A 27,062-nucleotide genomic window follows, 5' to 3' on the forward strand; every position below is an offset into this window, starting at 1 on the left:
TTGCGGGGAGCCCCACGCTCTCCCCGGGGCCCAGCCCCGGCACGCAGGGCCCAGGGCCCACTGAGGACCGATGGGTGTGAGATCTGGCCCTGAGTCCAGACACTCTCACTACCCGGGAGAGTGGGTCACATGGCGTCCATCCTCCCTCTGCCCGTGGAACAGGCCAGGGCCCTCGACAGAGGCCTGAGCCCGGCAGCCTGGATGGCGCCAGAAGCCCCGTGGAGTGTCCCGACGGCCTGGGACCGGGCTCGTCCAGTTCCCCGAGCTCTCTGAGCCTCCAAGGCCCATGCACAGCGCCAGGCGCCTCCCCGTCCTGGCAGTTTTGGAGGAGACGCTGCTATGAAGTAAACTCTGTGATTATGGGAAACTCAGCACGCGGTGCAATTGAGAGGGTTACTTTTCAACTGCCCGTGCGGAGGGTGGGGGGGGTGCAGGCAGGCGCTGACAGGGACACAGCAGGGTGAGGGGGCAGAAGCAGCCCAGGGAGGAGGAGGAGGGACTCCCAAGGGGAGTCAGGTCTGTGAGACGCGCAGGGGCCTCAGTGGGAGGCAGGAGGAGCGGAAGGGGCGAGGGGGGACAGACAGAACCCAGATGGCCACGCGCTGGGCAGATTGGAGTTTATTTGCTGCACTTCCTTGGCGCTAGTTTACAAAGAAAAAACCCAACCAAACAAAAACAATTGGAATAATAATTATAATTCTTTAAAAACCCTGTCAACAGCTTTCAGTCATTTCTTTATATTTTATATTTTGACAAACTTTTTTTAAACAAATACAAAATAATCTGAAAGGAGAAAAACTGTACATGATAATTTACACCCCCGATAAATAGACTAACACTGACGCCCGGCAGGGGAGGGCCGCGGCCCCGGAGGAGGCCTGGGCTTCGCGCGAGGCCTGGGCCTTCACGGGCTCCGGCGTAAAAGCACCCGAAGCCACTCCAGGGAGGACCTGTCCCAAGGGGACGGCCCCACCCCCCACACCCCTCGCTCCCACCAGCCCCTTTTCCAAAAGCGAATTCCAGAGATGTGAGCGCCCTCCCGTCGGGCCTGCAGGCGACAGGAGCCGGTCCCTGAGAGAAGCAGGGCCAGGCTGCTCCAGCCCTTCACCCAGGCCGGAGGATGGGCCCCTCCCGGTCAGAAGGGACAGCGAAGCCACAGCACAGGCCGCCTGCCCGCCTGCTCCCCTGCCCTGCGGGCTGACCAGGGAGGCGGTGTGCGCAGGACGGCGCAGCCGGGGGGAAGCAGGGCCACAGGGCCTGCCGGTCACCGGGCTCTGCGGCCGCCACAGTTTGGTGATTCGGATTCAGCGCAGAAAAACGCGTTCTGTCCTAAAGCCCAGCAGGCGTGGGTGCCGAGGGACGAGCAGCGGAGTATCTGGCAGGTTCTCCCCGCTCAACACTCCTGGTGCCTGGGACACACCCAGACGGGGCACAGGGGTCACGTCCCTGCTGCTCTGCCGCCGGCCCAGGGCCCACACCTGCCGACGGGCAGGAAGCACGTGGACAGCTCTGCTTCACCTTTTTCTTTAAAAACAAAAACAAAAATATACTTTATAGGACGTGGCTTCTCTTCCATGCGCTTTCTCGACGTGTAACACTAGGCAGAGGCACGGTCCTGAGCGGGGCGGGAGGCTTCCTCCCGGGAAACCCCGAACGGCACTGTCCCCGGGCTCGGCCACGGCCGCTGAGCGGAGACCGCGCGGGGCTCTACACGGAGCTCCCTTCTCCCGGAGAGAAGGCGCGGCCCCTCTCCCAGCGGCCCGCCCGCCGGCTCCCACCAGAACCCAACGGCGAAGCTGAAGCAGGAGGCAGGGCGGCGCCGCCCGCGCTCAGTGTCTCTTGGTGGAGGACACTTTCTTCTTCCGTGCGGCCAGCATCTCGTAGAAGGGGTCCCTGCTGATGGCTGCCCTGGAACAGAAGGGGCGGAGAGGCTGAGGAAGGCCGAGGACCCCTGTGCCCGCGCCCTGCCTGTTCAGGGCCCGCAGCGGCCGAGCCTGTGCCGCCCGCCCGCTGTGTCCGCACGACAGCTAAGGGACACGTGGTGCAGGCGATGAGCCAGCGGGGTGCTCCCAGGGCCGGACGGGGCGCATTCTCTCAGTTGTGCTCTAACTCGGGCAGACAAGCGTGTGGCTCGGTCCCATGATGGCAGCTGGCATCCGTCAGGGCAGTGACGCTGCGACCCAGCCGGCCCAGCTGCACCTGGTGCTTTCACAGGGCGGCCAGGTCTGCCCCGCGTCTATTTAAATGTGTTGATTGATTTCGGAGAGGAAGGGAGAGAGAGAGAGACATCAATGACGAGAGAATCGTCAATCAGCTGCCTCCTGCACACCCCGCACTGGGGATTGAGCCAGTGACCGGGCTTGTGTCCTGACCAGGAATGGAACCATGACCTGGTTCCTAGGTCAATGCTCAACCACTGAGCCACGCTGGCCGGGCCCAGGTCACTCTGAGTGCCTGCACTACTCGCTCCATAACCCGGCCCGGCACTGGGCCCAGGACCGGAGGGGCCTCGAGAGTGCCTGCCGAGCTGCCCTCATGTTCCTCATTTTCCAGGCCGAGCTGGTCATGCTCGGAAGGGCTGAATCTGAACTCGCTTTTCCAGAGAAGCGGCGGCCATGTGCCGACTGCTCTGGGGGAGCTCCCAGCCCCGGGCCCGCCGGCTCTGCCCTGACCGGTAAGTGCCAGCTCCTGCGAGCAGGGCCGTTCACCAGCGACGCTGTGTCGTGAGCCATGTCCCCAGGCCTCCTTGGGGACGCCAGAACGGGCAGTGCCTGCAGCGTGTCCCGAGGGGACCTCCGAGGTTAGAGGGGTGTCATTTGCTCACAGCTGGCTAGCCCGCATGGCGCTGGCTTTAGTGGAGATGCCGCCAAAAGGGCAAAGACTACAGAGCATCAGACCTCCGGACAGGCGGCCTCGCGGACAACGCCCCTCCCACGGGACCCGGCAAGGGCTTCGGGCCTCCTCGGGCCTCGAGTCAGTGTGGCCTCCCTGATCTCCGGGGGAGTCAGAGGCCGTCACAGGGAGACGCTCAGGGAGCACAGCTGACAGACGAGGTGCGGGGGGGAGAGCGAGGCAAAGCCGTGCGCAGGAGGCAGCAGCTCGCATGGGGGCACGGCAGCGCCCTAACAGGCTTCGCAGGCAGAACGGGGAGCAAGCCTGTCCTGTGATCACCTCTCCTGCCCACAGGAACGTGAGTGAGCCGTTCCCCCCCCCCCCCCCCCCGCTCCCTGCCCTCCCCCGGGCCCGCAGCTCCGTCTGCACTTGCGCAGGAGCCTGGGCACCCCGCCCCCCCCAGCTATGGGGCTTCAGGCCAACAGTTTTTCCTCGATGGGCCTCAGTTTCCTCATCTGTAAATGGGACTCAGAAATGACAAAACACAACCCCTATCACCAGAGCTGCCACCGTGAAGACGAGACCTGCTGCCGAAGACCTGAGAAGACCAGCCCCGAGAAGGGCTCCAGGCCCCGCCTGCCCGCGGCCTGCTCCCCGTGGGCTGGGAGGTCGCCTGGGAAAGCCAGGTCCGAGTGCTGGGACCCAGGAAAGTGACCTGTGGCTTCAGAGCCAGGAGCACGCGGGCGGGAAAGCGGGCGGGTGCAGGCGCTACCTGATGCGTCTGATCCACTCCTCCTTCTCCTCGGGCGTCGGGGCGGAGATGCGGTACACGGTGTGGTTGCCCTCCACCACGCGCCCGTCCGCCTCCGTCTTGCAGGCCTTGATGACCTGGTCCTTACTGTCCGGGATGTACAGCTCGAAGCAGTTCTGCAACCAGAGCGGTCGTCTGAGCGATGCTGAGCACGCAGCAATGACCGCGCCCCGAGCCTCCACGCAGGCCCGCAACAGGCCGCGCGTGCTCCTGGGGCGGCGAGGGGCCGGCGTGGATGCTCAGACTGCAGGCTGCGTCTAACCAGGCCCCTGGGCAGACCCCCCAGACAAGCAGCTCTACGGGTGCCTGGACGAAGCCGGAGCCAGCAGCAAGGCCACGACGTCCGAGGCCCACCTCTCCCGCCAGGCCGCCGACCGAGTGCCGCTGCCCCTGGGGAGGGACGACCCACCCGTGGATGGAGAGCGAGTGACGCTCAGCAGGTGGAAGTACCAAGAAGCTACTGAGGCCTCGGCTTTGGCCTGTATACTAAATCCAAGGCGCGCAGTCTCTTCCGATGCGTCTTTTACGTGACCTCGGCGCTGCCTTTCTCTGTGAAGAGCTGCGCCCCCCCCCCCCCACGCCCCCCCCACGCCCACCGCAGGTACTCACTGGCTTCTTGGAGTCCTCCACCTCCCGGATGCTCAGGTTCTCCAGCGGGATGATCCCCCGGGGCTCCTTGTCCTGCGGGGGTTGGGAGCTCAGCCTCGGGGCGACACCCGGCTCCACACACCCCTGTGGGCCTTCTCCCACCTTCTCCTGCCTCAGCTGGGCCCACATCGATGCTCATTCAAGGACAGGGTCAGAAACCCCATGGGCGCCATCTCAGCACCCCACCTGAGTCCCCATCACCAGAGGCCCCAGCAAAGAGCACGCTCAGGGCTCCAACAGATCCCGCAGGAGCCATGGCTGGCCCTCAGCGGGAAGAGGCGGGGCTTTACACGGAACACGCGTGCCTCTGCCTGCCCTGCTCCTTGTTCAGGCCTCAGTGCTGGAGTCCGAGGAGCCCTAGTGCCAGGGCTAGCTGTCCCAGGGCATTATCGGCTCATCACGCCTCTCCTCAAACAGAGAGCGAGCGCCTTGTGACAACTCACCCAGGACCCACATGGGCACCTCAAGTCCTGCCCAGGACACAGCAACCTTGTTGCCCCCTCTCTGGCCCTCCTGCTGGGCTTCCAAGCTCAGAGGAGCTGGTGATCCCACAAGTGCCTACATACAGCCAGACAGCCAGACAGCTCCACACAGACAGACAGATGACACACACACACAGACAGCCAGACAGCTCCACACAGACAGATGACACACACACAGACAGCCAGACAGCTCCACACAGACAGACAGACAGCTCCACACAGACAGACAGATGACACACAGACAGCCAGCCAGACAGCTCCACACAGACAGACAGACAGATGACACACAGACAGCCAGCCAGACAGCTCCACACAGACAGACAGACAGATGACACACAGACAGCCAGCCAGCCAGCTCCACACAGACAGACAGGTGACACACAGCCAGACAGACAGCTCCACACAGACAGACAGGTGACACACAGACAGACAGACAGCTCCACACAGACAGACAGGTGACACACAGCCAGACAGACAGCTGACAGCCTGGCCCCAGGCGCAGGCGCCGGTGGCAGCTCACCGTCGTGTACTCAAAGTAGTACAGGCAGTTGTCGGTCAGGATGAACCAGCGGCGTTTCCAGGTCTTTACCCGACCACCTGAGAACAAGAAGAGACGCGTGTGGGACGGGAGGCGCCGGGCAGGGCGGCCCGCAGCACGCAGCCCCCTCCGGGCGAGGAGGAAGCGAGGGCAGGGCCCAGGGGACACGGAGACCATGGCAAGGCTGACATTGGTGACAAGACAGAGCCAGACAGAAGCACCTTTCACGAGTGCAAGTGTGTGGTACAAGCACAGCAAGCAAGCGAGGCGGCGCCCGAGACGAGGCCAGGACAGCGATGAGGATGAGCACGGGGTGGGGAGGGAGCCCGGATGCGAGGGCGCGCTGCGCAGGTCTGACTGGGGCTGGGAGCTTCTCTCACACAAAACGAGGGGAGAGGGCCAGCCCGTCCGCGATCAGCCCCGCGTGGAGCTGCTGCATCAGAGGGGAGGGATGGGGAGGAGGACATCATCCCGTCGCCAGGGAACCAGCTCTCCTGGACGTGGGACCACACCTTCCTGGGGCCATGAACCCACTAGCTCCCGCCTCCGGACCAGTGTCCTCACTGGGGACGCCCAGAGTCCTGTCTCGGGGGGCTCCCGGCAGCAGGGCGTGCTCACAGGAGACTTGCAGCAACAAGCAGACGGCCTCCTGAGCACCGAGTGCAGCTGCGAGCTGGGGGGCACCCTTGTCCTCAGCTAGAAACACGCAAGTGGCCCGACGTCCTGGGGAGGTGGCCGGGAGACTGGCCTGGCTGCGTGGACAAGCCCTCCTGCCTCGGTCACGACCACGACCATCCTTTTCCCTCCACTTGACATAAGTGGAGAGAAAGCTCGCTGTGCGTGAGCCTACACCATGACCCAGAGGCCTCAGCGCCGACACGCGTGGCTCTCCAAGTGCGCGTCCTGTGGGCGGCACAGGCTCTGTCCGCCAGCACGTCACTACGGAGCGCAGAGCATAGCTCCCCCAGTCTGCACAGAAGGAGAGGGCCTCCGTGTGCAGCCAGTGTGCCCTGCTCTCTCCTCCCTCCTTGCAGAGAGACGGGGGTTTGGGGGGAGCGCTTCCCACGAGGAGGTGCCTGCGGGTGAAGAAAGCCTGCAGCATAGGTCCCTGTGCAGGGTGGGCTCTGCGTGGGGCCTGAGCTCCCTCCAGGGAGGAAGGGGGGAGGGCTGACCACTGGCACCATGGTCTGAATGGCACAGCCTCGGCCAGGGGCAGGATTGGCCACCCGCCCTGTGCTGGGGCGGGCAGGCTGGCCCCTCCCCACAGCGGTGCGGGTAGGTGAGCGCGGGCCTCTGGTCCCGAAGGCGAGGGTGAGGGGCGTGGATGGAGATGTGACATGCACGTGGGAATGGGAAGGCTGGGCAGACCGAAGGCGTGAGGAAGGGAAGACACGGATTTCCTTAGAACTGGAGCCATTTGGGTGTAAAAGGACCCCTGCCCATCTTGGGGTCCGAGAACTCAGCTCTTCTGCCTCTTGGGCCCCCATCCCCACACAGGGCTCCGCACCCAGGACACCTGGCCCCTCGCTGCTGACCATGCACTTCCCTCGCGGGACCCCCGGGACTTGGGGCTCAGGAGGCCATGGGAGGTCAATGCCAGAGGGAGGGGGAGTCTAGTAGCAAAAGCAAAGCTGGGCGCCCTCCCCGACAGAAAGGCCGGCCGTTCCCTGAGCACCTGCGGCGTCACAGACTGCCGGGCAGCTCCACTGCGTCCCGGGGGGACACTGCGTGGGAAGAGCAGAGTGGGACAAGCAGACAGGTCAGTGCGCACCTAGGACAGTCCCTGTGGAACTCACAGGGCCACACCGCTCACAGTCCCGCCCGAGGGGGGGCAGAGGCAGCTGCCAGTCCCCAACGCTGTCCTACGTCACTGCTCGGTGGCTTTCTCTGGGTGGCTCTGCCACGTCGAGCTGAGCCGACGCCTGAGGAGCTCCTTGCCTGGGAAAAGCACGTTCCCCAAACCAGCACGTGCAGAGGGACCCCGACAACTAACTAAGGCCGACCTGGGGTGTTTAATGACGACTCGTTGAAAAAAAGGAGGGAGAAAAACAAGACAAAAAACAGAGCCAAGCTCGGCCGGCGTGGCTCAGTGGCTGAGAGTCGACCTATGAACCAGGAGGTCACCAGCTCGATCCCCAGTCAGCACACAGGCCCGGGTTGTGGGCTGGATCACCAGTGCGGAGCGTGCAGGAGGCAGCTCATCAGTGATTCTCTCTCATCGTTGATGTTTCTATCTCTCTCTCCTCTCCCTTCCTCTCTCTGAAATCAATACGTACATATTTTAAAAAATATTTTAATAATAAAAATATAAAAAACAGAGCCAAGGTTGGAATGCCCTCCCCGACACCTAGGACTTGAGCAAAGGGCGTCTGGGCGTCCTGGTTCTGTCTCCGTTCAGTCTCCCTGGGCGTCGTCCTGCGTTTAGGAACCACATCCCCCAGGTGCCTCTGGCACGGCGGACGGAGCCCGGCTCTGGGCGTAGGACGCCCCTCTCCACTGTGGGGGTGACTTTCTCAGCAAGGGCGCTGGATCCCACCACACAGCCCTGCGTGGCCAAGGAGGAGCCGGGGTCCCCTGGCTTCTCGCACTGCCGCCCCAGGGCAGCGACTGCCCCTGGCGCCTCCCTGCCTGGCCACCGGGGCCACTCCTCAACGGGACCGGACCTGCCCAGTTCCCCAGGGACTGTACGAGAAGTTAGAAGCGGCATTAACACTACCACCAGCAACTAAAACAGGCCACCAAGTAACAAAGCCAGAGGCTGCAGCAGTCACAGCGCCGGGCAGAGCGCGAGCAGGGCGAGGGGTTACATACCTCCTGGAGTTTGGGGCAAGGAAAAGGAGCCAAAACCATGGAAACATACAAACGAGGGAGAAAAGAAAATTAAAACAAAGAAATCAAATCCACCTCCTTAGTGCAACGTATTAGTCATTCACGACTGCTGGGGGAGGGGCGCGGGGCGCGCTGCTGCCTGGCCACGCCCCATGGGAAAGGGGGATCCCAGGCATTGCCGAAACCTGCCCCCACGGGCCCCCAATCAGCTCTCATGAAGCGGCCGCAGACGGGGCCCAGCACTCCCAGCAGAGTGAGGAGACGAGGGAGTGGACTTCCCTCAGCGGGTGGCACTGTTTCGTGTGAGAACGCACACGCAGACCCATGCATGCTCGTGTGCGTGTGTACACAAGAGTGCACGTTCTGTGGCGATACGGACACACACCCCGCCAGGCAGCTGTGAAGCCCGGAGGACGGGGTGGTGGGGCTTTGGGGAAGGAATGCAGTGACCCAACAAGGGAGACCACACTTCAACTTTTCTTTTTTAAAACACGGGGAGTCATGGTACAAGCACCGAGGCGACCCTTTGCTGATCTGATCTCGGCCTCGCTGGCCACGCTAGCTCCCTGGCCCCGCATCAGCGCTGACACAAACCTTGCTGGAGGGACGTACGTGCAGATGCGCGTGCCGTTCCCTTCCCAGCAGCTCCCTTTACACCCGAGCCACGGGGCGCGGAGGGCGCAGAGTGGCGTGGCTGCCTCTGTGGTCGGTAAGCGAGAGCCTGAACCTCAAGGACCCACTGGCTAGAGGTGGATGGAGCGCTGGCTGAGTCAGGAGCCCAGGACTCGCGCAGCTTCAAGAGCGCACGGCGAGCCATTAGGCACAAACACGGGCTGGGCTTTCAGAGGAAATGGAGGAAATGGAGGCCCTGCCACTGTCCCGCCAGCCAGCGCTCCCAGGTGGGTCAGCAGCGGCTGAGCGACTTTGACTTCCCGCCTCCCGGGCAGCTGCAATGGGGAGCAGGACCCGCTACCGACGCCCTGACAGTGTGGGGCCTGGGCTCGCCAAGGCCGAGGCAGAACAGAGCACTCTCAGCAGCCAAACCCTGGCCTCGCCCCTCAGGCTCCTCTGGGCTCTGGACGGTTGATGGAAGCCCCTCCCTTCTCCCTCCTGGTCACTCAGCCCCTTCCGGGCCACGTCTCAGCCATCGAGCTCACGGGCGCCCCAGGGAGGAGGAGTAACTTGTTTTTTGCATGGAGGGCATTAGCGTGGCTGGGTTGGGGGTGCTGCGGGGTGCACGCAGCCGGGCGGAGGTTCGCCATGCACACGTCCGTGAGCCAGATGCAGAGCATGATGATGCTGGGGGTGCGGGGTGCACGTGTGTGATGGGAAGTAGAGATGGACGCAGCTGGCCACCGCCAGTGAGCGAGAGGGGGCGGGGAAGAGGAAGGACCGGGCGCGTGGGGTGCAAATGCACGCGGCTGTTTCATGGAGAGGGAAGTCCGCCCACACTCGGGTGTCCCCTGGGGCACTGACTGGCTTCCATTTCCTTCCGGAGGTGGGTTTCGTGGTAACAGTATGGATGCCTCCCGAAGGCCCGCCACAGCGCCTCCGTGAGCACCCGTGTTCCTACGCTCGTGCACGCATGTGCGCGCGCCCTCACAGGGCCGAGTCGGGGCTGGGCGGAGGGTCCTCACCGAGCTTCAGGAGCCAGCCCTCGCGGTCCGGGTTGAAGAAGGTGTGAGTGAGGTCGTTCCCATCGTCCTCCGGGATTTTGAAGGGCTCGTTTTTGATGCTCTCGTAGAGGTTCTGGGAAAGACAGCGCCGCTTGCCTCTGGTTCTAGAAACACTCGCTCCCGCCTCGGGTCTCACCCCCACCAGCACCCTGCACCCGAGGCCACACGCCTCTGGGCAAAAAGAACAGAAGAAACCGCTCCTGCCTCGGGTGACTCCGGAGACAAAAAAAGGACGAGCCTCAGGCCAGCCCAGGAGGAGAGAAAGCAGCGTGCGCCAGCTTCCCGCCAGCTTCCCGCCCATAAACCATAAACCACCGTCCTGGCCCCTGCTGGGCCTTCCAGGGCTCCTCTCAGCGCGAGGACACGCCCCCGACGCGCACTCACCCGGAGCAGCTCCTCGGGCAGGTCCCCGCCGTCGTTGATGCCGCGGTTCATGGCGATGAACCTCTCCACTGTGGGCTTGTCTTTGACGTTGGGGTTGTGCAGGCTGGTGTTCAGCATGATGATGGCGAACGAGAGGACATAGCACGTGTCTACAGAGAAGCGGAGAGGCGCTCAGAAGTGCCCAGGAGAAGCAGGGCATGAGGTGGCGTTGAGGCCGGGACACGGTGGTGCCTGGCACTGGGTACTGGGCAGCTGGGCCGCCCCGGGAGAGCCAGGCGACAGACAGTGTCCAGGACTCAAAGGGGCCCCCTTTCTCAGACCGTAACGGACAGCACCCTGCAGAGCACCGGGAGAACCACACCCCGCGCGAGAGAAAATCCGTTACGATCTCCCCCGCTTGGCGGGCGCCTGCTGCATTTACTCCCGTCTACATGGCCCTCTGGCGGTAACACATGGCCAGGGTCCTCACTGAGCCACGCTGGGACTAAACTGGAATTAAAACAGGCACGTAGTTTGAGTCCCGGTCTCATTAGCATTTTCCTATGTCGATTAAGAACTTCTAAAACATGATTTTTAAGTGACATAACTGAGAGAGACCACAACTTACATGCCTCCTCCCTGTGGCTGGGTTTCTGGGGGGTTTGCTACTTTTTCCTGCTGCAAACGCCCCCTCATCGACGTGCTCAGGCAGGCGCCCGCCCTCTGCAAAGGCCCGAGCGCCGAGAGGAGCCCCCCGGCCGCCGCGCCGGCCGCCTACCCGTGGACTGGAACACGCCGGGGTTGCACTGGCAGTAGCGCTGGGCGAACGCCTCCATCATCCGGTCGATCTTCTGAGCCTCTCCCGGCAGCCGGAAGCTCCACAGGAACTGCCTGCGGGAGGGAGATGCTGTCACGGGCGGGGCACCTTCACTTCCCCGGGACCTCCCTCCCGGGGCCCAGGGACAGGTGCGGGGCGAGGCCCCCGACAGTGACTCGGCTCGGCTCGGGCACCAATGCACCGGCGCACATCACTGCGTCCCGGGCACAGGCGCGGTGCGCGAGAAGCAGCGAACACCAGCACTTCCCTATGAAAAGAGGGGCTGTCCTAAGAGCCACACACGGACTGACACATGGCCAGTGCTCTCGTAGGTGAGCCCGGCTTCCAGAGCACGGGAGGGGCGGGGGTGCAGGCCAGACTCTTCCGGCCCTCACGGTGGCCCCTTGGAGCCAAGACCCATGGCCACAGGCTGACCTGTCCGCTCAGAGACAGCACAGGAAGTGAGGCACACAGACCCCACGCAGGGAGAACACCCGCGGTAATTTCTCAGAGAGCACAAACGAACAGGTTCAGGAAAAATGAAAGTTTACTTTTCTCTTTCTAAAATGAGGGGCACAGGTACCTACTTCCTATTCCAGGGCTAAATTAAAGTGTTTTCTAAACTAAAAATTGGGAAAGACTTCAAATTTTAAATACACATCAATCTCCAGGAAGAACATTAACTGAAGAACCTGAGGGAAGGTTTTGCAAAGTTTGCCCTCAGAACACAACGTGGTTCCCTCACTTCTACCATCATCCCAGTCACCGCCCGCAGAGGGCATCTCTTAGGGCACTACTGGGTTCCCACAAGCCCAGCACTGCCATTTCCCCACCCGGGAGGCAGTGCCACCCCACAGGGCCACCCGGGAGGCGGAGCTGAGACCTGGCCCCGCTTCCAGGCATCGCCTGGCCTGCACTCACCGCAGTGCTTGGACCAGGTTCAGGTCGGTGAACTCGTGTAAGCCCACAAACGCGTGGAGAACCTGGATGTTAAACTCGTCTCTATCAAGAAAAACAAGACATGGGGTGGGGGAGGGGGGGTGGGGAAAGCAGGTGTCAGACCCTGGAGTCCAAGGGCGTCCCATCCCCACCCCCAGCTGGGCAGTTTCCTTGCCCCTGAGTTCTGCCCCCTATGAGCTCAGGAGCAGCCACTGGGCCAGGGAGGAGGCACCGTCTCCTCTGCCTGCTGCATGAGCGGACAAGGCACCCTCACACCAGCTGCTGCCCCCAGGGCCACGCCCCTCAGCTCCTGAGAATGCTGCTGCTTCAGGGCAAACTGCCATCAAGAGCCCAGCATTCTCAGCCAGCCAGTGTGGCTCAGTGGTTGAGAGTCGACCCATGAACCAAGAGGTCACTGGTTCGATTCCAGGTCAGGGCACAGGCCCGTTGCGGGCTCCATCCCCAGTGTGGGGCGTGTAGGAGGCAGCCGATGGACATCTCGCTCATCGATGTTTCTATCTCTCCCTCTCCCTTCCTCTCTCTCTAAAATCAGTAATAAAGCAACCTGTGAAAAGAGAAGCCAGCATTCTGAGGCTTTCCGTGTGACTCGGCCTCCAGCTCCCGCCGCGCCCTGGCCTCACCTCTCCCCCAGGTAGTCGCCGATGGCCGTCTTGTTGAGCCCCTCGCCTTTGTACAGGAACTGGGCGATGTCCTCACAGGTGTTCTTCAGCAGCTCGTTCTCTATCAAGAACTGGATCCCCTAAAAACGCAACGAAGATGCGGGGATGCTCACCCCGGAAACATCTAGACAGGAAGCCGGGGGCACGGGACGAGGGGTGTGGTGCCCCGGACACAGGGGCGTGTACGATAAACATGCCGCTCACAGCGCCGGGCCACCTCGTGGGCTGAGCCCGCAGGGTGGGTGAGCGGAGCCAGCACCTGAATGCCCGGGGCCCCCGCGTCCTTCGCTCTTACCTTTTTAGGGTCCATGTTAAATTTTTTCCTGCCCATGGCCACCTGTTTGTTCCTCTGCATGTTCTTCCTGTAAAACAACCCCAGCAGCCACGTCGGTGCCAGCACCAGGAGGGTCTGGAAGACCAACGTGACTCCCAGGCGCTCGTGGTGATGCGGGCTCTGAGGGGTCTGCCGCCCACCCAGGAGGCCCCACCCGACCGGGCCTGCGCGTGCTCCTTCCATAGTGTCTGACTTTATTAACCTCTTCTTCCCACGCCACACGCTACCCCAGGCTAGAGTCCCGAGACGGCCAGCAGTTTGCTAAGTTGTGCAACTCCTACCAGCCAGTCTTCACACATGTTCGTCCCTTCTCCTGCCGGTAGACACTGAACTATTTCCATTTGGGCTATCTATATAATTTATATGAAAAGCCAGCCCCTGGAACGCCGTAACAACCAGAACGACTGGTCGCTATGATGTCCACTGCGGCCAGCCAACTGGCCAGATCAGGGGGTGGGGCCGGCCAGCCAATCTCCCACGGCCCCTCCCCACTCCACCCCACCCCTGATCAGCCTCTCCCACCCCAACTGAGGGCAGGGCGGCCAGCCAACCCCGCCCCCCCGCCCAAGGTCCCTCCTCCCAGCCAGCCTCGCCCCTGATCGCCCCCCTACCCCAATAGGGGGCAGGACCGGCCAACCGCCTGCAGCCCCTATCCCATTAGGGGGCAGGGCTGGCCAGCCAATCTCCTGCAGCCCCTCCTCACACCCAGCCCCACCCCAGATTGGCCCCCCCAACCCTGTTCAGGGGCATGGCTGGCCAGCCAATTACCTGCAGCCCCTTCCCCTGGCTAGCCCGCCCCCGATGGGCCCTCACCACCACCCCTATGGCCTGCAGCCCCTCCCCCCAGGCAGCTCCACCCCCGATCGGCCCCCCCACTCAGATCAGAGGCAGGGCCAGCCAGACCCCACCCGTGTAGGAATTCGTGCACTGGGCCTCTAGTTTAGATAAGGATGCTCTGTCCCTCCCTGCACAAGGCTGCCTTTCCCGAGTAAACCACCTGCGTGTGGCCTGCTGGGCACAGTGTGGGTGCACGTGCAGCATGAGAGACGGCCACAGTGCTGGCCCCGTGCTATCCCTTATCCTCCCCCGCCTTCTGACAGGAGGCCGCCAGGTTCTTTCCCTCGGCTACCTGAGTGCGGAGGGCAGCCGCGGCAGGTCTGGTTGTGTCTCTTATGACCAATGGTGGCGAGCATTTTCCATGTGTCTACTGCACACAGCCTCTTGGAGAAAGTGTCTTTTCAAGTTTTTTGCCCATTTTTTATTTGGACTGCCTTTTTTTTTTCAAGTTGTATGCATTCTTTATATACTGGTATATATTCTGGATACAAATCCTCAAATACAGGTATTGCAAATATGTGTTCCTTGTCTGTGCAGTATCTTTTTTAAGAGCAGGAACTTTACATTTGGTGAACTCCAATGTATCCATTTATTTGAAGCTACAGTTTTTTAAAACTGAGAAGGAGGTGCGAGCTAGAACTGACACCCAGAGGCTGAGTGGTGAGCTGGCCCCTGGACCGGCAGCCTCCCTGACCCACTGGCACCGCCCCACGCGTTCCAAGCCCAGCAGACGGAAGCCAGGGGGCGTCAGGCTTGAACACAGCCCTGGGTGAATTAGACACAGCCCGGCACGTATCCGGCAGCTGCATGCGGCCAGGCGCCCCATTCAACTACCCTCTCATTCCCCGTGTTCCACGGGGTGGGAAGAGGCACAGCCCACAGCGCTCGCCCTCTGACGTGACCGCCTCCAGCCTCACGGTCAGGTCCGCGTTAGGAGCGCAAACAGCTCGCGAGGGCCCGCACGGGGCACGGCAGCTCCTCACACAGCGACAGAGGGGCAGCTCCACAGGAGCGAGGGCACGAAGGGCCGGCACTGGCAGTTCTGCAGTCGGCCCTCCCGACCGCCCGCGCTCTCGCCTCCTCGGTGGGTGCCACGGGAGGAGCAGCAAGGCGGCCGTGCACAGCACGCGCTCGCGATCGCGGGACTGCGCTGCAAGGGCGGGGGTGTGAGGGAAGCGGCGCCCCCGCCGCCACGGGATACACTCACCTCTCCTCCGTGGAGCCCAGGTTTTCAATTTCATTGGCCACTTCTGCTATCTCATCCTTCAGCCTCTGCAAGACAGACAGTGTCACCGCGTCCCCCAGTCCCAGCGCTCAGGCCACATGAAGGCCGTCAGCCACGGCCGGAGGCGCTGGGGACACCTGCCCCCCGCCCTGAGCCGCCCGCAGAGAGCGCGCCAGCTGCCGCCCACAGGACCGAAGCCGCCAGGGCTGCCAGGCAGCAAAGGGAACGCGGCCCCGCCTGCCGCCCGCCCCGTGCTGCTTCCCCTCCTCGCGCAGGGGAGCGGCATCAGCAGAACGGTCACCGCGGGGCAAGGCCCTCCGAGCGTCACCATCACCGTCACCGGGAAACGGGAAGCAGAGAGAGAGGGTGGTGACCACCAGACACCGAGCAGCCCCCGAGTGGGAGCCTGCGCTCTGCACGCCCCTCCCCGCGCCCAGCTGCCCAGCGCTACCCCTGCGCACGGCTGCCAGACAGTCCCCGACGGTGGCTCTGCAAGGGACCAGCGAGCGCTGCTCACGGCCTGGGGCTGGCTGACAGGGGTCCTGACTGACGTGGGGCTGGCTGATCGGGGGGCTGGCTGACAGGGGTCCTGACTGACGTGGGGCTGGCTGATCGGGGGGCTGGCTGACTGGGGTCCTGACTGACGCGGGGCTGGCTGATCGGGGGGCTGGCTGACTGGGGTCCTGACTGACGCGGGGCTGGCTGATCGGGGGGCTGGCTGACCGGGGGCGGGGGCTGCCTGTGGACTCCGGGACCAGCAGCTGTGCTGGGCCCTGCACAGCCAGGCGCTCAGCGGAGCGACGGCCACCTTCCGCAGGTGTTTCCCGCTTGTCTTACAGACGAAGAAACTGAATTCAGGGACTGAAACGCTGGCGCTGAAGCCGCTCGCCCAGGAGGTGGCGGCGCCAGGCCGGACGCGGTCCCGCTCCTTCTGGCATCGCCCCACCCGCCCGACCCCTCACCCTGAGCCCCCGCCCTGCCTGCCGAGCAAGGACTCCCCACACCCACTCTGCCCGGCGCTGTGCGTGGGGGACACGGCGGCCGCCGCCTACCTGGATGTCGGCCAGCAGCTCCTGCTTCCGGCGCCGGATGTTCTCCAGCTCCTGCCGCTCCTCAGCAGTCAGGTCGCTGGGCACTGCGGGAGGAGGGCGCATGAGGAAGCTGTCCTCTCGCCAACCCAAAGCCAGGGCCACGGGGGACCAAGCTCCCAGCAGGTGCGCGAGGCAGGGCCCTGTACGAGGGGCCAGGGAGAGGCTGCCTGGGGGGGGGGTGGTTTGAGGGTGAGGCGAGGCTAGCGGGAAGGGAGGGGATCACAGCGGAGGCTTCAGGCCCTAGTTCACCAATCTCCTTCGGCCCCAGCCCCCGCCAGGTCCAGCTCCACGGGAATGATACCCGTGACACACTCAGGTGGGGGTGGGGGTGGGGGTGGGGGGACGGCAGAGCCACGGGCTGGGTGCCTCTCTGGGGCGGGCAGAGGCTGCGGCACAGAGAACAAACCTGGAGGGACAAGCCCACCCGAGGCCAGTGCAGAGCGGGGAGTGTGGGGGGGAGCTCTCGTCCTGACACACAGTCCCTTCCCAGCACAGTCCCCCGTGTTCAGCTCTGGAGCAGGTGCCGGGGCTGCAGAGCATGTGATCAGGAAGGGGGGCAGGGGCACCAGCAGCCCCGCTCACCCCCGCCCCCCCCCCCCACCCCCGCACTAGGTCCCGCACACATCAGTGCACGGTGCGGCCCGTTCCATCGCCCGGGAGGCGGGCCGCCCTCGCCCTCCCGCTGCTGTGGGATGGAGGCCCCGAGCGGACAGCGCTGCGCCCTGCCTGGTGCCTGCAGCTCAGCGGGCGGCCCCGCCCTCGGGGACGGACACGCGCTGGCGGCCGGGCATGGGCGCCTCTGTCCTCCGGGCAGGCGTCTGAGTGGGTCAGCTCGGTGTATGGTGTGGTGGCCGAGGGCCACGCGTAGCTGCAAGCGCTGGGAACGTGCCGAGTCCAGTGTGAGATGTGCTGGGTGTGATGCACCCCGTCTTGGCACGACACGGCCGGTCCTCGCTGTCTGTCTCACGGGGCCCCACACGGGCCTCCGGGTCAGGGCCCCGAGAAGGGAACACAGTGGACGGGGCAGTCAGGGTCACACCACTGTGGCCGAGACGCCTCCACCGCCCAAGGGCAGCTGCCCCCCCCCCCCCCGCGTTTCATAAACACCGCGCCCCACCGCGAGGGCCAAGGCGGCAAGGTCTGCCGGGCTCATCGCTGCCGGAATGGCGGGGCTTCCCTTTCCCGCTTCCCCGGCCTCTCCAGAAAAGCCGCACTTACACCCCCCCCCAACAGCGACACACATGGCCCCGCGCCCCCCCGCACTTTCCGCTGCTTCACGGAGGGCCCGCAGCGGCGCCCGCCCGCGGAGCTGATTGGCTTCCCCAGCGCAGGGTCCCAGGCCAGCGCCGCTGCGCCCACACGTGTCCGGGAGAATCGGGGTGAGCGTCCACACGCCACCTCGGGAGAAGCTGGGCTAAGGACAAGTCGGCTCCGTCAGCGAAGCCACCGGAGCAACACCACGCCCCGAGCGCGTGCCGGCCTCGAGGGGACGAGGGCTCTGGTCCCCGGAGACCAGGGTTCCCTTTAAGAAACCAGTTTCCGGGGCTTCCAGACAACACACAGCCACGGAAGGGCACACGGTCATGAGGGGTCCCTGTGCGCTCCGCCCCCGCAGAGGTGATTCGGGGGTGTCCAGGCTGCTGTGCACCCGACGCCCCGTCTCATCGTCCCAGCGGGCAGGCCGCGGTGGTCTCTGTGCACAGGGACTGATTCCCAGGCAAAAACCAAATGGCTGGACCCTCCGTGCACGAGCAGCAAGCGTGGGAACTGGTGCCCGGGGTCTCCCTGAGGAGGAGAGAAGGCCCACCTGCTGGGGGCCCTGGAGGACAGTGTGTGTGTGTGGGGGGGCCCTGGAGGACAGTGTGTGTGTGTGTGTGGGGGGGGGGGCCTGGAGGACAGTGTGTGTGGGGGGGGGGCCCTGGAGGACAGTGTGTGTGTGGGGGGGGGGCCTGGAGGACAGTGTGTGTGTGTGTGGGGGGGGCCTGGAGGACACTGTGTGTGTTGGGGGGGGCCTGGAGGACAGTGTGTGTGTGTGTGGGGGGGCCTGGAGGACACTGTGTGTGTTGGGGGGGGGGGCGGAGGAGGCAACTTCCGAAGTTCACGCCAAAACCACTGACCCCAGAACAATCCTCAGCAAGCAGGAGGGCAAAGCAGACGCATTTCGGACGCACGAGGACGCAGAAAGGTGATCGTCTGCGAACCCCTCAGGAAGAGGGCTGTGTCTATAGCACGGGGACGTCTCCAGTCCCCGAGGGGACACAGGCTCATGGGGTGGGGAGGTCAACACAGGAAGCCCCTGGGCGCCTGACGTCATCAGAGACGGGATGATCAGGACAAGGTGATGGGAAAGCATGAGGGGCTCTGACAGGAGCGGCACCACGCGGTCTTCTCTCAACAGAACGAACAGGCACGGCTGGGGCATGGAAACCCGGCGCCATGCCGAAACCAAGGCTGCCACAGGCCGCCTGATGCAAACGAGTCAGTTCCCACAGCGTCTCCCCAACATGACAACCGGGGACCGCGAGCCGCAGAGCACCTGCTGCCTGGGAAACAGGAAAATCCGGACCTGCAGGCGGCCCGGGATGATGGCACTCGGCACCCGGCCCGGCCTGGGCACTGGGGCCAGCGGTGGCGGTGGGAGGCGAGGAAGGGACAGCTCCCGAGAGAGGGAACCCGTTGGAGCGCGTGGCTACTGGCGGGCGGTGCCGGGTCCTTGCCGTGAGCTGTGCACAAGGTAACGTCCGAGTCCACCTGTGGACACGACATGGAGGCCAAGGCGGGATATAGACCACGAGTGAGGCCACCGCCCATGCGCATGTCAAAGGGGAGGAGGAGCGGGCAGAGGTGTGAGCCGGGCGGGCACCGTGTGAGGGCAGGGAGGCCCCGTGGCTTCCTCTGGGCCGGGCAGCAGATCAGACAGGAAATCCAGGTTGCAGCCATGGGTACGGAGTGTCGGAGGGGAAAACAAAGGGACCGGACATTGTGAGAAACTGAAAGTGGGCGTGCGAGCGGGAGGGGGATGGAGGATGTCAGAAGGTGGTCTCTGGCTTTGACAGCCCATCAGTGAGGTGAGAATAGAAGTCTGGCCCAGCCGGCGGGGCTCCGTGGTTGAGCGTCGACCCAGGAACCAAGAGGTGGCGGGTTCAACTCCCAGTCAGGGCACAAGCCCGGGTTGTGGGCTCGATCCCCAGTGGGGGCGAGTGCCGGGGTCCAACCCCAGCGGGTCCAGGGGTTCCCAAAGGTGTGGACGGAGTCGGCGAAGAGGGAAAGACTCGGAGGCAGCGTTCAGTTGATCAGCAGCCTAGCCAGGATCTCTAGCCCGGATCTCCAGCCAAGTTCTGGTCTGGATCTCTAGAGAGGTTCTGCTTCGGATCTCCAGCGAGGTTCTGTAGCCATGTTCCCTCGCTAGGTTCTCCAGCCAGGTTCTGTCCAGGCTCTCCAGTCAGGTTCAGTGTCCAGGTTCCAGTCAGGTTCTCCTGCCAATCTCTGTAGTCAGGTTCAGTCCAGGATCCCTTGCCATGTTCTCCCGCTAGGCTCTGTCTCTAGGCTCCGAGGCCAGTCCCTCTCCAGGATCCTCCGGCATGCTCTCTCCAGCGAAGTTCTTTTGTCTCTAGGCTCCGTGTAGGTTCTGTCTTCTTGATTCTGTTCTAAGTTCTGAGTGTTTCTGTCTTGTTACAACTGTATTTATACCAGTTGATTCAATCCTATCAATCTCTATTACAAAGGTTAGGGCGTTTCTTATCTCCATTCCAGGGAGAAAAGATTATGTAGTTTAAGCATGATTGTTCGTAGTTAAAGGGATTAATTACCCGCCTGGCACTTAGTTGAGGGGTTTTATTCCCTCCCTAACTTTAGGGGAAAATCCCTACCTGGGGATTCAACCTTTCACAGCGCCAAGAAGGTGAGCAAACATATTAAGAACCGTATGCCATATATGCCAGGTCCCTTGAAACAGCAAGGATGGACCGGCTCCCGGCAGGCGAGCAGGAGGCAGCCGATCCATAATTCTCTCTCATCTTCAACGTTTCTCTCTCTCCCTCTCCCTTCCCCTCTCTCTCTAAAAATCAATAAAAACACATTTTGTTAAAAAGGAAAGCTAGGCAGTCTGGCAGCCCCTGCCGATCAGCAATCAGTGGTGCTTCCGGGAGAGGGTGTGAGGGCGAGGAGAGGGGGGTGAGCTCTTGAAACTGGCTAGAACGGACGGCTCATTAGGGAGCGTGCACGTGAACAGAAAGCGAACCGCGAATGCGGTCGCAGGGCCGCGGCGCAGTGTGGCGGTGGCCGGACAGAAGAGGCTTCGCTTCCCACGGTGCCGACCGAGTGGACGAGTCAGCTCGTCACTCCCCGGCGCAGGTGCTGCCTCCACCCCCCCACCTGGAGTCACCTCTTCCCCCACCTCAGTCACCCTCCATCAGTGCTGCTGCCTTCGGGTTCAAAAACCAGCTAAACACTTTTTTAAAAAGATTTCATCAGATCTTATTTTTCTAATGAAATTTTGTGATGAGAAAAAAAAATCTACCATTTTAACCAACGTGTTTCCTCTGCGTAAGCGTATCGATGCGACATCCACCCTTCACTCTCATACTGCCCGCGAGGGAGATCCACGGGGAACTGCTGCACCATTCCCGGCTCTAGCTGCAGGGCCACGGCGGGACAGGCCTGAGCTGGGACTGGGTAACCACACCGACTCGGACCCGAGACGCGCCCCCGCCCACGCCGTGGCTTTCCTGCGTGGCCACAAGGGTCAAACAGCAGAGGCCGGGCTGACGGGCCAGACGGCAGAGCAACGAGCACTCCCCCGACCGCCACGTGCTGCAGCCACGCGTTGGAGCAGGAGGCCGCTGAGCCCTCTGCTCTGAAGAGAACGGCAACGTGGGGGCAGCAGCCGCAGAGGACGTGGCGCAGGGCCAGGGCCCGGCCTCGGGGCTGGTGTACAAGGTTAATTTACAAGGTGTCCTGCTCTTGCACGGGGACCAGCCTGGTGCCAGCCCCTCGCAGGGTTCCGATTTAATGAGGACAATTAGAGAGCCCACAACAAGGGCCATGTGTTCCGCTGTGAACAGAAGAGCCACACAAGGAAGCTTCTATTTCTTTCTTTATTTAAATGCTGCTCTGCAGATTTTACTGGTGGCAGAAACCCAGAGCTGAAATGTGCCCCACGCCGTGCATACAAAGGAGCTGTCTTAAAGGGACAGGCCTCCTGCAGCCGGCGGCCTGTGAACAGTGCAGCACCTGCTGCCCATCAAGGCTCCTGCCCACTCTCCCTGCTCAGCGCCACGGCAGGTGCCCAGTGCCCGCAGGAAGTTCACGGGCAAATGCCAACGCTGGTCTTCTGACAGCAGTTTCTGCTCAGCAGAGCACGGGCCGCTGCCAACCCAACGGGCCCTGTCTGTCCTCCATCCCAGGGGCCTGAGCGAGAGTCAGCGTGTGCGTCGGGGCCCAGACACCACTGAGGTCGGCGGCCACACGAGGGCCCTCTGCTGCTAAAGACGCAGTGGCCTTCTTTCCTCCACCATGACACCCAACGAACATCCTGTCACCCATCTCAGAGGCCTGCCTGTCCATGGAGGGTCCTGACTGAACCCAGCGCAGGGGGGGCATGAGCCCAGAAAGCCTTACCTTTCCCCAGTGGAGGGACCACCTGGCTCAGCTTCTCCCCAGCCCAGGAGGCATGGCCTGCCCCACACACTGCGCCCGGCCCTGCCCACCGGCCCACACACTGTACCCGGCCCTGCCCACCTGCCCCACACACTGCGCCCGACCCTACCCACTGCCCCGCACACTGTACCCGGCCCTGCCCACCTGCCCTGTACAGGCTGCATCTGATGAGACTGAGAACTCAACCCAGCTCAGAACCCTGCTCGCCAGCACCCTGCTTGCCCAGGGTCTCTGCCTAGAGGGGCAACGGCCATTTACAAACAGCTCTGGTCAAGAGGGCAAATCTGGGGACTGTCCAGGTGAAGGCAGTGTCCCCCCAGCCCCGCAGACCGGAAGATTAAAGCGCCTGCTGACACAGAAGTCCAGCCTGGTGAGTGATGGTCCAGGCTCGGCACCCTGACCTCCCGGCGAGGGGCCACTGTGACATCACCTCACCCTGCGCCGCCCTGTGGGTAAGTCACCTCATCTCCCGGGAAATCCCAGGGACCAACAACGTGAAAAGTCAAAGGACTAGAAAGAACTCAGGCTTGGAAAACATACGAATGTTCAGCAAACTTCCTCAAAACTGGGTTCCCACTGGCGTTACACACGCGTGGGGTCGGAGCTCCAGACAGAATGCAACCAGGCCTCAGAGCCTCTCCAGGTGAAAGGCAACAGGGTCCGAAAGACAAAAGGCCGCTCAACGCTGCGGGAGCCTGGGGTTCAGGGACAGGCCTGGGGAGCTGGCAAGACCAGAGCTGGGCGCGAAGGCCGGGGGTGGGGTGGGGGGGGGCATGGCAAAGGGATGTGACCGTAGCCCCAGACCTGGTGCTAGTGCAGGGAGTGTGCTGCTCGGCCACGCCGCCTGACAGTCTGTGACTCTGGGAGCCACAGCAACCCTTTCTCAAAACCCCATTCCCGGGCCCCAACGAGGACAGAGTCTGACCCCCGCGGCCACGGGCCGAGGCCAGGATGCTGAGGGAAGCCAGCCGCTCACACGCACCCGGTCCAATCCACCGTCAGCAAGAGGGAGGTGGGCCAGGGCTGGGGGAGGGGACGGGCACTGTTTAAGGGGGATGGAGTTTCAACTTCATAAGGTAAGAAAGTGCTAGCGATAACTAAGCGTATTGGACAGTAACGGAAGTGTATTTAACGCGGCTGAACTGGACCCTAAAAAAGGCATATTGTACGTTACACACAGTTTATAATTAAAAATAAACACAAATTAAGCAGCGACGTCCTGACTTCCCGATTTCTGCTCGCCTCCGTTCCCCTCCCAAGAACCTGTAATTTGATGTTTGTGTAGAAATTGCAAAGAACTGTCTCACCACAATCTCCGCCTAAGAGGTTGTGAACGCATGTCCCCAGCGCCAGAGCCAGGAGGAGTTAAGTGAGAGCTGACGTTCACGCAGCTGCTGCCCAGCAGGTCGCCGACACGCATGTTTAGACTCTTCTAGTTAAAATTCTTTCCACGCAGAACCCGCTCTCCCCTCGCAGGAAGCAGTCAAGGTTTATCACCATGTTCTGCGTTTGCAGGGAAACTTTCCTACGTGCTAACCACCAGCTCCGCCTCGTCCTCCCAGCCAAGAGCCCGGGGAGAGTGGAGACCCTGCACAGGGTCCCTGGCACTAGTCAGCCCGTGACCTTGGGGACCCCCGCCCACCCGTTTCCCAAGCACGCACAGGCCTGTGCCAGCCCTGCCCCCGTTGCTGTCTCTCAGGAGCTGGCACTGCACCCTTCACCTACCGCAGAGAAGAGAGTGACACGTTTCATCTAATGAAAGCTGGAAGCCGAAGACTCAGTTGGCATAACCAGCCAGCCAATGGGAAAGGAGGTCAAATTTCAAGACAGAGAAGGAAACCACGTCATAAAGCGTTACCCTAAGAGTGTGGTTTAGAAAGCAAGCTAGCAGCTGCCTCCACAGAAGCGAGCAGGAAAGCCTGTGAAGACCCTCGACCTGCTCGCACCTGGACCTGTGCTCTGCCTCCGCCTCCCGGGCTGCGCCAGGGGCCTTGGCTCTCAGGAAAGCCCGGAATTCCCTGCCCCCACACCTAACCCTCCGCCGCCCCCTTCCTCCAGGGCCTGCAGGCCTGTGCCAGCTGCGATCACCTCCACTCCTCGCAGCCGCCACACACCCCTGCACGCCCAGAACAGAGGCTCGGGGTCAGGCAATCCGTTTCCTCCGTCACCGCACCAGGAACTCAGCTGCACGCCGGCCCTCGGCAGCCTGGTTCCTCCGCACTGCGGCCGGAAGGGACCCCAGGACCAAATCAAATGCCCGCTCCTTTCCTACGCGCAGCAGACAGAGGGCTCTCCCTCGAGGCGAGGTCCGAGTCCTCCAACCAAACAGAAACTCCTGCCGCGGGTCCGAGGCAGACTCCCCTAAACGTGCCCCTGGGCGTCCTATCCTCACCGAGCAGGGCCTCGGACCCTGGTTAGCAGCTGCTCTCCACTCTCAAGCCAAGAAGGAACCACACCGAGTGCCTGCCCAGCTCTCGGAGCCAGAGCAGATGCGGGACCCCCGGCAGCCGGGCGGGGCCTGACACGGAGCTCCGGGCTCCTGGGTGGCAGGTCCAGAGGGGGCCCCCCCCCCCGCACTCCACATGATGCTCCACACCGTGGGCCCCGGCCATCCAGCGGCCTCTTACCCCGGCAAGTCCTCTCCTACGGCCCCAGGGTCCTGGCAGCCCAGGGCAGCGATGTCAAAGCCGGGGCAGGTCACAGCTGTCCGCTTCAGAGCCCATGGTGGGCCGGCCCCGCGGCCCCGCAGCCCTGGGCTTCTGGGCGCTCCCGCGGCGCCTGGTGGAGGGAGCGAGGGAGCGGCACGGCATGTGTGCCAGCTCAGCCAGGGTGGAGGCGGCGGCAGAGGAAACAAAAGCTGCGCGGAAGCCGAGCAAAGGGAGCCGGGCTGGTGGGGAGGCGCGTGGACGGAGATGAGATGAGATGGCGGTGTGGTGCGGGCTGCTGCCCGGCTGGCACCCCGAGTGTGCGCTGCTCGGCTCCTCGCAGGCTCATTTCCATGAATGCAGTGATGGCCGCCCCGCCTCCGGCCCCACTCTCCCCACTGCCTGCCTGTGGGGGAGGGGTGCACCGCCGCATTTGCTCACAGGCGGCCTGGCTCCTCTCCCCTGGAAGCAGACCCTGATGGCTGCATCCCGGAGAAGTTAACCCTTGCTTGAGGCGCCTCCTCCCCTCACTGGGCGGTGGACATCCACGGAGAGCAGGCTGTGCTGACACCCCTCGGCACAAGGCCGTGCTCTGCGCTGCACCAGCAGGCCGTGCTCTGACCACCTGCTGCCCACATCCCCCCTCCCAGCTCCGAGGGCTCAGGCCCCACTGGCCATGGATGCTCCGGCCTCTCTCCGAAAGGGCCCGGGTGTGCTGGCCCGTCTACACGCCCGGGCAACGGCTCTGCGTCCCAACCAGAGGCTGCAACGTCACACTCCAGCCCACTCTGGTTCAGTGTGACCCTGAGACCGCCCTGGACGATGGCCAGTGACGAGGCACATGACAACAGCTGAGAGCTTGGTGGTGAGGTGACGAGGGTCACCAGGCACAGGTTTGGGACCCCAGGCGCAGGCCCCCACATAAACCCGGGAGTGACACGTGGATCCCCACTGTGCAGGGCCAGCGCCCATAACCCCCGGCTGTACTGGACCCACAAACAAGGTAACTTCTGTGCTGACACTTCCATTCAGAGAAAACAGGGGTGTCACCAGCCACTGACCCCCGTCTGTCCCCACAGAGGGGCCCCGAGCTGCCGCGATGCAGGAAGCCCCAGGGGGTTCTCCTGGAGGCTAGACCAGAGCCCTGGGCCCTTACAGAGAGCACAGGGGGCTCAGGTGCCAGAGAGGGGGCGCAGACCAGCTGCTGGTCCGGCAAAGACTTCACTGGATCTCGAGGTCAGAGGTCAGGCCTGCGTGAGCCTCTGTGGAGTGAGGAAGAGCACAAAAGCCAAGACTGGACTTGAAGAAGGAAGGAGGGTGCTGGGCGAGCCTGGGCCCTCAGCACCTGACTCTCCTGCCCGTCCTCCCTGAGCGTGGGGCCAGGTCCGTACACCCAACACTCATGCGCTCAGGAGACACGAGGTCCCGAGATCGTCTGTCTTAACTGTGTGACTCCGGTGTCCCTCGTGGGGCCCAGCGATGGGCCACACAGGTCACCCATAACCCACTCCTGCCCCGTGCGCCTGTGACCACAAGGTGCAGCCCCTCCCAGAGGCCAGTCTTCCCTACAGGGGAGTCTCCGTGAGCAGGAGCAAGAGCAGGTATCATCCGCAAAGGTCCCTGGAGAAGTGAGGAGTGGACACTAGGGAGACCCAGGTCTAGCCCCCGCCTTGATGTCACCGGCAGCACACGGCAGGCAGGTTCCATCAGCTACACGCAAACACGCTTCCACGCACCTTCCAGAGCCACAGCGAGGGGGGCCACGGCCGCCGGCAGGACTCCCGTGTCCTGGTCTGGACGCCTCCCGCCCAGGTCCGCGGCACCTGCCTGGCCCCGCCTCAGCTGAGCACTCTGCAGGCTGCAGGGCTGAGGGCCCACCCGCGCCTGCCCCACCCAGCACTGCCTTTTCTCTCCGACAGCTGCTCCTCAGACACCCGTACCTGCCGCCTCCCTCATCCCCCTGCCTCCGGGCCTGGTCCTGCCCACCTCTGCTTGCGTGGCAACAGGACGTGGAGGCTGCAGAAGGCCCAGGACAACACCGCCTTCTCAGAGGGGCCGAACCTACGCCCCTCTCTGCTTCCCTCTTCACAGGAAGAAAGGGCAGCCTGACCCTGCCAGCACCACGGCTGTTCGGTGCCGGGTGCCACTAAGAGCCGAGAAGACCAGAGTCCGTCCCCTTTAAAACCTGCCCAGCAGATGGTGGCGCCGGGCTGCGGCGCCGGGTGCTTCTGCGCCAAGCGCTCCTGCTTTAAAATAAAGATCTAACCATTTCTGATTCTGCAAAATACAAATGCAAGCCCCGAGGACGGCTGTGAGCACTATGGGAACGGCACTTAGAGCCACAGCACTCGGCTTGTCCTTCCAGAGCCCAGCTCGGCCTCAGCAGCCTGTCCAGCGCGAGGCTGCACGACAAGGACTGCGGACGGATGGGAGGCAGTGGGGTCAGGAGGGGGCAGCGCTGCAGACGCCCCAGAGCCAGGGCCTCGTGCAGGCGTGGCATTGAACTCCACCCGGGGCAGCTTATGCGCACAGTGCCATCTCACACCCACCTGGCAGCTTAGAGCTTCAAGTGCTTAGTCGCCTGCATTCTTACTAGGACTTCACAGCCAAGTCCAGCTGTGGGTGTGAGCAGTCTACCCCAGGCAGAGCCAGACCTC

At 63.1% G+C, this 27,062-nt stretch overlaps 1 protein-coding gene across 3 annotated transcripts in view; it reads right to left on the reverse strand.

The window, feature by feature from the left end:
* Window positions 1-602: 602 nt before the first annotated feature.
* The window catches only part of CYTH1 (cytohesin 1), a 51,158-nt gene continuing 24,698 nt past the window's right edge, over window positions 603-27,062 (reverse strand). Inside the window, exons 2-13 of one of the 3 annotated variants that reach the window (XM_059671418.1) lie at window positions 16,064-16,146; window positions 14,994-15,058; window positions 12,911-12,977; window positions 12,577-12,695; window positions 11,918-11,998; window positions 10,958-11,070; window positions 10,201-10,349; window positions 9,777-9,889; window positions 5,294-5,372; window positions 4,253-4,324; window positions 3,605-3,759; window positions 603-1,908 (exon numbers count right to left, since the gene is read on the reverse strand). In XM_059671418.1, coding sequence (XP_059527401.1) covers window positions 1,830-1,908; window positions 3,605-3,759; window positions 4,253-4,324; window positions 5,294-5,372; window positions 9,777-9,889; window positions 10,201-10,349; window positions 10,958-11,070; window positions 11,918-11,998; window positions 12,577-12,695; window positions 12,911-12,977; window positions 14,994-15,058; window positions 16,064-16,146 — 1,175 coding nt within the window. In that variant the 3' untranslated portion in view covers window positions 603-1,829. Of the gene's footprint in view, window positions 1,909-1,971; window positions 2,237-3,604; window positions 3,760-4,252; window positions 4,325-5,293; window positions 5,373-9,776; window positions 9,890-10,200; window positions 10,350-10,957; window positions 11,071-11,917; window positions 11,999-12,576; window positions 12,696-12,910; window positions 12,978-14,993; window positions 15,059-16,063; window positions 16,147-27,062 lie in introns of those variants that run through there. The other 2 variants (XM_059671417.1, XM_059671419.1) reach the window with 2 other exon arrangements.

This window comes from Myotis daubentonii, chromosome 16, assembly GCF_963259705.1.
Source record: "Myotis daubentonii chromosome 16, mMyoDau2.1, whole genome shotgun sequence".
Taxonomy (NCBI): domain Eukaryota; kingdom Metazoa; phylum Chordata; class Mammalia; order Chiroptera; family Vespertilionidae; genus Myotis; species Myotis daubentonii.